Source organism: Ceratosolen solmsi, unplaced genomic scaffold (genome assembly GCF_000503995.2).
Source record: "Ceratosolen solmsi marchali unplaced genomic scaffold, CerSol_1.0 scaffold1, whole genome shotgun sequence".
Lineage (NCBI taxonomy): Eukaryota > Metazoa > Arthropoda > Insecta > Hymenoptera > Agaonidae > Ceratosolen > Ceratosolen solmsi.
The window spans coordinates 2,484,718-2,493,361 of record NW_011948415.1 but is presented as its reverse complement, the minus strand read 5'-3'; the positions used below and the strand labels follow the sequence as shown (position 1 = coordinate 2,493,361).

At 33.6% G+C, this 8,644-nt stretch overlaps 1 protein-coding gene across 1 annotated transcript; it reads left to right on the top strand.

The window, feature by feature from the left end:
• The first annotated feature begins 3,826 nt into the window (after nt 1–3,826).
• On the top strand, nt 3,827–6,934 carry LOC105369061 (uncharacterized). The gene is made up of 3 exons (XM_011508303.1): nt 3,827–3,990; nt 4,259–4,444; nt 6,752–6,934. The coding sequence occupies exons 1-3, from the start codon at nt 3,943–3,945 to the stop codon at nt 6,932–6,934; spliced, it is 417 nt and encodes a 138-aa protein (XP_011506605.1). The 5' UTR covers nt 3,827–3,942.
• Nucleotides 6,935–8,644: the final 1,710 nt, after the last annotated feature.

The window sequence follows — 8,644 nt, the reverse complement described above, 5'->3', positions numbered from 1 at the left end:
GCGTACGTGCAATTACGTATGTTCTTCTTTAATTTTGTATTTTAGTTTTAATTTCCTGACAACAAACTGACAATAATAATAATAATAATTTCCACTTAAACAAAAAATTAAAAAAACAAATTGTTAAAATAAATTTAATCAAATTTCTAGCCACATAATATTTTCATGTGAATAAGTTGAGATGTTGGATAATTTAATTATTACAATATAAATGATGAAATAATTAAAATTGCCTTATTAATATAAATTTCATTTTAATGTGTAATTTATGTACTGTAATAGGTTTAAAATTTTCAAAATGATTAATGACTAATAATTAAAAATAACTAAGCTAATTATTAAGCAAATAAATGTGGATTACTTTTTTGAAAACTTGTATGCTCTTTTCAAAGGTGCAATTAATGTAATGAAAATTAAAAATAAATAAACAATTACAAAAGTATAACTTATTCTATGATATTCCAGTCTAGCGATAATAATTCAATATATTTAGAAAAAATACCAATAAACTTTTATAAACTTTTATATTTATAATAAACGTATTTAGATCAATTTTATCGGTAAATTCAAGATGTACTGACTAATGTGGCTAGTCAAAGAAAACTGTATAACAACTAGGAAATAATAGTGACTTTTTTCCCTACTTCTTACCTCGATATTACCCACTGAAAATATATTTTCTCAATTAATTAATTACATATTATAGATAACTATAAATGGTGATTATCTAATTTTCCGATAAACTAATCTTAAAAAAATTACAATTAAAATAAGAGATTAGGTGTGTAATAATAATGTGATGAAGTCTTTGTTTTTTAAATTTAAACATAATATAAATAGAATTCTCAGACCTGAAAATAGATATGAAGCAACAATTTTCTTTTATTACTCTTTATTATTCAAATAATATTTGCATGCTGAATAAGACCTATAATATTAACATCAATACTGAACAATTCATTTAAAATCTTTTCTTTTTAATACAGAATTATGCATTAACGCATATATAATAAATAAAAAATTTCAATTTTAATGCATTCTTTAATATTAAAAGTGAAAATGTATATATATATATATATATATATATATATCTTTAATTGAATGGAAGTAAGTGAAAATAACAAAATGTACGTAGGGATGTTAGGTAAAATAAAATTAAAAAAAAAATGTCAAAATTAAATCATTAAGACAAGCATCTTCATCGAATTCCAAGTTCAAATTATGCTCATTGATGTAACCTGAAAATAATTTATCATAATATAAATAATGTGGAAGTAATACTTACATATTATATAAATTACACGAAATACTTCTATTTCTAAAATTTATGTTAAATTAATGACAAAATTGGGTATTGCTTGTTGCGAAAGGATCTTTGACTCTTCGTGGGAAAATGAGGATACCCATGGGCAAAAATATCGTTTTTTACTATTAAACTGCAGCCTTCCTTATTCACATAATTAGGTAGAAAACAAAAAGTATAAATTTTAAATAATTGACCACTTTATCCGCATGCGAAAGTTAAGAAAAATTAATATTAAATGAATGATGTAAAGTGTAATAGGTATTGTAATTGTCATATTTATAAAAGATTTACTTACTTGTGGGCAAGAAATATTTTAAATTTCATTAACTGTGCTCCATCAAATTATTCAACGTCATACTTGAAATATCTCACGATATCGGATTTGACACTCTACTCCATCATTCCTAGATACATGACAATTTATACGAAGAAAGTTTGTCATTTATAGATAAATTCCATTGTTTAGCGTGCAAAAATGTCTTTGAGTAGCAAGAAAAATATATTTAAATTGTCGATCACTGGTTAAGAACAAAAAAAAAAAAAAAAAAAAAATCAACAATAAGTAATTAGGAAAAGTAAATGAAGGAGAGCTAAAAATTCAAAACATATTACTCTTTAGTGTACGGATGTATTGTTTATGTTTTATAAATAATAATGCCTTCTATACGTTAACGCGCCTAAGGAGCAAATAAAAAATATTAAATTTACGAAAATGTGACAGGCTCGAAGCACTTAATAGAATCAAAATTTTGTTTTAAGTACAGTACATACTGTCGTGAGATCAATGATTCTCGTCAGTAAAATAAAGCTAAATGAATCCGACGAGTAATAACACCGGATACTTAAGCTTGTATATTGAGGCTTACGGCCTTGAAAAGCCTCTCCTCCCTGGCTTTGAAAGTGAGAATCCATCAGTCAATTCTATACATCAGATGTACTATTTACGGCTTCTGGTACTTTTCATTGAATAGATGATGAATAATAATTAAGGCTAATAAGGAACATTGCGGAATAACTGAAATTTTATTTGCCATTTTCTGCCAATGAGGAGCAGCAAAGCGCTTTGCTTCTCTCCCTTTTACAAAAGAGCGTAAATTAACATTATATTAAATATTAAATTGATTTTACAAGTAATTTGTATTAAAATTGCTACTGTGATTGACAATAAAATAATAAAATAATAAACTTGTTGAAATTCATAAGATGGCTACGAGGTAAATAAATTAGAATGTAAGTATTTAATTGTGAATAACAAACTCTACCACTGGCCTCATCAATTACCAACGCAGTATGCAATACTTTCATACTCGATATATTTTCTTTTGAAACGGGAAACGGATGCCTGATTTTGATTAATGACAACAAGTATAATTGCATGTTAACCCTTTAACGATTCAAGGATCTGTGATATATTGATACGCCTCATGTTCCTCGATACTGTGTGCATATTATAACGAAACTTGTTTATACGTTATAAAGTGCAGAAAAAACTGCCATCCATCTCGTTTCTTTCTCGGGAAGGACTCAGCAAGTAGATAAGTTTTAAACGATTTCCTTGATTCGAAGTGGACGAAACCCGGTATGCTTCCGGTACAATGTCGCACATACCGTATTCTAGAATTCCTCCTTTCATTCCTCCTTTACATTGCTAATGCCGAGTGGAATAGCTCCTGTAAATCTATATTGATCGCACTCCGAGATAGAGAAACGATTTTACAAAGCCTAAAATCTGAATTAAATGCACTCTCCTTTAATCGAAAGAACGCCAAGAAACGACAAAGCGTGGATTTAAAGGCGAATCGAGGCTTGGCTTGGTCGAGTACTAAAAGTACTCGGAGTCACTTGGAGCGGTAGTTAGCGCAAAATGCAGGGAATTTGGCCTGCCCGATTCGAGATAATACGCGCGCCTAAGATTAAACGGGAAAAGCAAGATTAAAGCTAAGCTGGTAACTCGGATTCCCCAGGAACAGGTTTTGTTACGATGCACCTGAGATGTAATACTTTTAAGTCGGTGCAGCGCTCGGCCGAAGAAGAGCTGAAAATTTTCACTTTTCTCTCGTCTCCGGCCAACGACGTACGTGAATAATCGCAACGCAGGAAGAAAGGAAGAGAGCTGCCGGTCGGCCACGGAGGAAGGAACGACGGTCGGAAGTGCCGACGTCGAGGAAGCCGGGTTCACGAGAGTCCGAGGCTCGCGCGAATGGAAGGGGCCCGTGGCCGACTTCCTCGGACGCGTTTCTCCCCACCTCCCCCGCCCTCTTCCCCTATCACGCCATCTGGCAGCGGAGTTTCTCGGTCACGGCGGCGATGCTCGTACACCTAGCGCTAGCCCCGACGTCGTCCTCGGCATCCGGATCTCGTGAGCGAGCGAGAGCGAGACTACGGTCGGCTCGACGGCGGCGGCTGTGGTGGCTGTTGTGGTGGCCACGGCGGCGGCGACGGCGGCTACGGCGGCGCGTGGACGCCGCTGATTTTTGACCTACAAAAACACCGGGGAGAGAGCGCGCGAGAGAGAAGGAGCGAGACCGGGATGAGGCGTCGGTCCGAGGCCGCGCTCACGAGTCGTTATCGCGGAGCCGTGGCGCGCTGAGCTTACGCGCACCTCATCCGGAGCTCCCTAGTCACGCGGACACAGGATGAGGATGATGAAGGCCGTAGTCGCAGTAGCCGGTCTCCTCCTGCTGGTAAAGCGCCGAGTCGCGTCCTCCGCCTTCCTTCTCCGTCGCCTTCCTCCTCCTATTTCGCCCTTTGACCTTGGCCAAGCGACTCAGCGGGCAGCGCTCGCTGCTAAACCCTTGCGCGCTTAGCCCGGCACGTGGCCCTCGCGCATCGCCGCCTCATCTCCTCCTTCCTTCCTCCTTGCCCATTCTCGTTCATCGTCGTACGCGCGATACTTTCACCGCTGTCCACATCTCCACGCACTTCTTCTCGTTTCTCTTTCTTTTTGAGTAGACGCTCCACGCCGCGCTCTCGGCTACCGAGGTGACGAGGTACGAGGATGACGCGAGACTCGAGGAAGACCTGGACCTGGACATCGAGGAGGACGAGGCCGGGCACGCCGGCATCTCGACATCCTTGACAATCGACAACGGAACCTTGGTCATCGAGCGCAGCGGTGATCGGGATCCTAGACCTGGCGTAAGTTCGACCCTCGACTTTTTAACTCGCCGCTGGTGACGGGTACACGAGCTTTTGGCACTTCGTATATTCGTCCGGGTGAAGTAGCTCGACTCGACCTTCACTTTGCGTGGATCCTTTACACGTCATTATTTTTTTTTTCCTTCTTTGCCGAATATCATCAGCCATGGACTATCTTGGCTTAGGATCTTCTCGATGATGTTATGTTGAAAACGTTACAATCCGCACGCTCGACGTTTACATACGTAATAATGCCCGCTACGAGCGATCTATTATTATCGTTAAATATTGGTATATCAGTGGGTATGTGGTAAAGTACGAGACTTGAGAAAATAGTCTGTATCGATTTGTCAATGTATTTGTAGTTTTATGAATTTGCCTTTGAAATATCTCTTACATGGGATAGCTTTATGTGTCGAGGAGGCTATATAAACGGAAAACATCGAGCAAACACAAACCTTTAACATACGCGTTTCCTTAATGTGTGAACAGATTCCGGTGAAATGACAAGTTATGAGACATTTTTATTTGCTCACAAGAATAGTTTTAAAACTAGTAATGAATTTTTAAAAAGAATCTGTCAGTATTTAAAAGGACTGGTATTCTCTTGATTTTTTTTTTTATAAAAAATTGCTTAAAATATAAATAAATAAACAAAATAATAATAATAATAATAATAATAATAATAATAATAATAATATTATTAAAAAAAAAAAAAAAAGAAAAAAAGGAAACCTCTTAGTATAATTATACCTATATAAAATATCATGAAAATTTGCATTTAAAAGAAAAAATAGATTTGTGTCGTTTACAATCACTTTTTCATTATTTCGATACCTTAATAATACACTTTTACTTTTTCTATTGATAATATTATTATTAATGCTTAGAAATTTGTAAATATTTCGACTATAAAAAAAAAAAAATAAATAAATAAATAAAATAAAACAATTATTCATTGTAATTTAAAAACGTTAAATATATAATAAATTAGAAAATCGCATAAATTATTTCGGAATTATGCAAACTCTTGGAATATAAATTTATTGAAAAGAAAGAAAAGAGATAAAAATATAACGTTGTGTAAAGAACTATTAAAATCTCTGAATATAGTTATTGGGAATACTAAAAGAAATATAACTGATAACTTTATTAGTTTGAAATGAAAGTACTGAAATATTTGCTTATAAATTTTTCGAGTAAATTATTAAATAAAAAAGCTTTGTAATATCTGTGGCTGTGAATAACTTCAGTGATTATCGTTACTATTTTGAAAAATAATTAAATTAATTGTTCCATGGGTGACAGACAACTAACTCTCTAAATATAAATGGGGCAAAAACAAAAATCGTTTATAAAATAAATGTTTAGAACAGGATATTATTTTTTTAATTTATAATTTTAAGTAATTAAATTTCAACACAACTCACTTTCTTTTATTTCATGTGAAACTGTACGGGCATACTTTTTTTTTTTTTTTTTTTTTTTATTCTTACTATATTAAAATATTATAAATGCAAAATATTATTCGTATAATACTTTGAAATTGCTTTATAAAAAGATTATAATAATATCTTGCAAATTTTTTTCTTTAAAAGAACCCTAATTTAAGTAAATATTAACTTAAATTAAAAAAAAAAAAAAAAAAAAAAACAAACCAAAAGCTAATATACATTAGAATTTAGCTACATAAGAATCTTATTATAATCAATTTTTTATTATTTAATTAATTCAAGTATATACCGGCTCGGATGAAAGTATTATAAAGTTTCTTAAAATTTAACATCTATCACGTACCTTTCCAACTTCAGTTCAATTTATCAAGTCCAAAAATAAAATAAAAAATACAATTCTTTAATTATGTTTCGCGAGGAAAGTAATGGTCATTGTAATTATCTTTTCTCGATTCTATAAATCCGCTAATAAAAATCGATAAAGCCTGTGACTCACTCACTCTATTCATCAGGAAACAAGCGATAGTCTGTCGAATTATTTATCATATTAACTTTCGCTTATTAATTCCTGCAGATAAATCGGAATCTTGTCAATCAATAGTTAGAGGAAATGCCTTAGATGCCGCTAAAGTTATTCTTACAATATTTGCCGGGATCGTGATATAAAAAGTAGTTGGCGATTAAATGTCGTTTCTGTAAAAGGTCCTCTTTCGATGGACTGCCATATTTGAAGTGAAGCCGTATGACGAGAACGTTTAATAAGAAAGGGAAAAGACTAGCTGCTTCGGGTAGCGGTTTCAATGCAAAATCAATCAAAATCAACGAGGCGACATAAACTCTTGTGTATACGCAGGTAACGAGCGCAAACGCAACGGAGCAGATGTCGATCATCAAGGACTCGAGAGTGGCCAGCCCCGCCGACGCCACCAATACCTCGGCTACGGATGAGGAGAAGCCGGAACTGCTGCCCGAGGTTCGATACGTTCTTTTTTCTTTAAACGAGCGACTCTGCCATCTTTTTCCATCCGAATGCTAGGCGATAGAAATGTTAGGTCGCGGACGATCTTCGCTCTCACGTAGCCAGCGCGAATTATTCGTCGATCCGTCGCCGCAAGAGAAGGGGATAAAACAAATCAAAGATGCTTGACTATTGATGCAAGGCAAGGCAACTTTTCACTCGCTCGCAAGACTGGCTTACTTCACATTACTAAACCAGATGTTGGATGGCTAATCGGGTTTTTGAGAAAACTATTTACAGAACACACGCGGAATTTTTTACAATCGAGATTCTGCATTTTCGTGTTAATTAATGGGTTGGAAACGCTGAATAGCCCATACCGATAATGACCCTTGTTGAAATTGCTTGGAGAACTGTCAAGGACTGTCGCAAGGATTAGCTTTAGATAGTTTGCGAATTGTTTGTATTCGTTGGGAAAGCGCATTTGAAATTAATTTTTTTTTTTTTATCCGCGTTGCTAGTCTCTGTATAATAGTGCTTACCTAATTGGCTTTTTCATATACAACAAATATCATCGTCGATAAAAATGAAACGATCATTCTGTTTTATAATTGTTTTATACTGAGAAATACACAATTTTATAATTATACTTATTAACGCTTTCGTAATTCAATTGTGTTATTGAATATTATCGTAAGAAAGATAGTAAAGTAGAGATTAATATCGTGTTTTAATGCCTTAGTCGTTTGAAAGATCTCGAGTTTATAAATCCAGTCGCTAAATTAGCACTCTGACACTATGAACTGCAAAATGCCAATGAAAATGAAAGAAAAAAAAAAAAAAAAAAAAATCTTGCTTATAAAAGCTTTTTAGCAAAAATGCAAATGTCTGATGTATTTTTGAATGTTTTTGATGTACGTATCGTAAAGCATAAGTTCGAATTTTTATTAAAACGTTTCTAACTAATCGTAAAGTTCTTTATAATGTTGTGCTAAAGTATGGTAGAGCAAAATGCACGATAACGTGAAAGTAAATTTTGAATAAAATTTGCCGATAACAATCTCGTATTCAATTTAATGTCAGTTTTTAATTTCAAAGGAACGAAATTCCTTTAGCTTACTTCATTTCGGAAAGTAGAGGCAGCGGACAAAGATAAAGAACATATTTCGTTAATAGTTATCAGGTAATTAACCGAATGTAAGAAATAATTTATCCAATTATAGCATTGTATAAAGTTTTTATTTAACAGTTTTTAATAAGATATGTTTTTAATAAGATATTCGAGCTTATAAATAATTAAATCTACGATCTCAGTTGTGATAATTATGGCACCCGATTGCCAAGTTGTATGCACGTATTGATAGAAAGTCTTTTCTCTTTGGGCTTTATAATTCTATATTTATATGCCTAATTAAATGTCAAAATTATTTTATATATTATCTTGGATTCATTAGCTGAATAATTTGAAGTTTCACTTTTTTCATACAGCCAACTTTTATAAAACCTACAGCATCGTCGGTGTACTACTTTCGATCATGATTAATGTCGTCAAAGCAATAAAGCCTTTATATTTAACAAAGCTTTTAATCGTAAACGATTGTATTAGTTGAAGATTATGAAAAAGAGTAAGAAGAATAATGAAAAATTAGAAATTTAAGCGATAGTGATAATGTTTACTGGAAATTACGATCTAATATAGCGAAGATATTAATGTCGTCTTAAATTAAATTACGACTCGATACATGTAAATTACATTTTTCATATACTTTTCCTTAAAACGTTCCAAGT

What these genes read in the sequence shown, in the direction of transcription:
- LOC105369061 (XM_011508303.1), top strand. Translation starts at nt 3,943, where the DNA reads ATGAGGATGATGAAGGCCGTAGTCGCAGTAGCCGGTCTCCTCCTGCTG. An exon ending in TAGCCGGTCTCCTCCTGCTG is followed by an intron (nt 3,991 to 4,258) that starts GTAAAGCGCCGA and finishes CTTTTTGAGTAG; the next exon opens with ACGCTCCACGCCGCGCTCTC. An exon ending in ATCGGGATCCTAGACCTGGC is followed by an intron (nt 4,445 to 6,751) that starts GTAAGTTCGACC and finishes GTGTATACGCAG; the next exon opens with GTAACGAGCGCAAACGCAAC.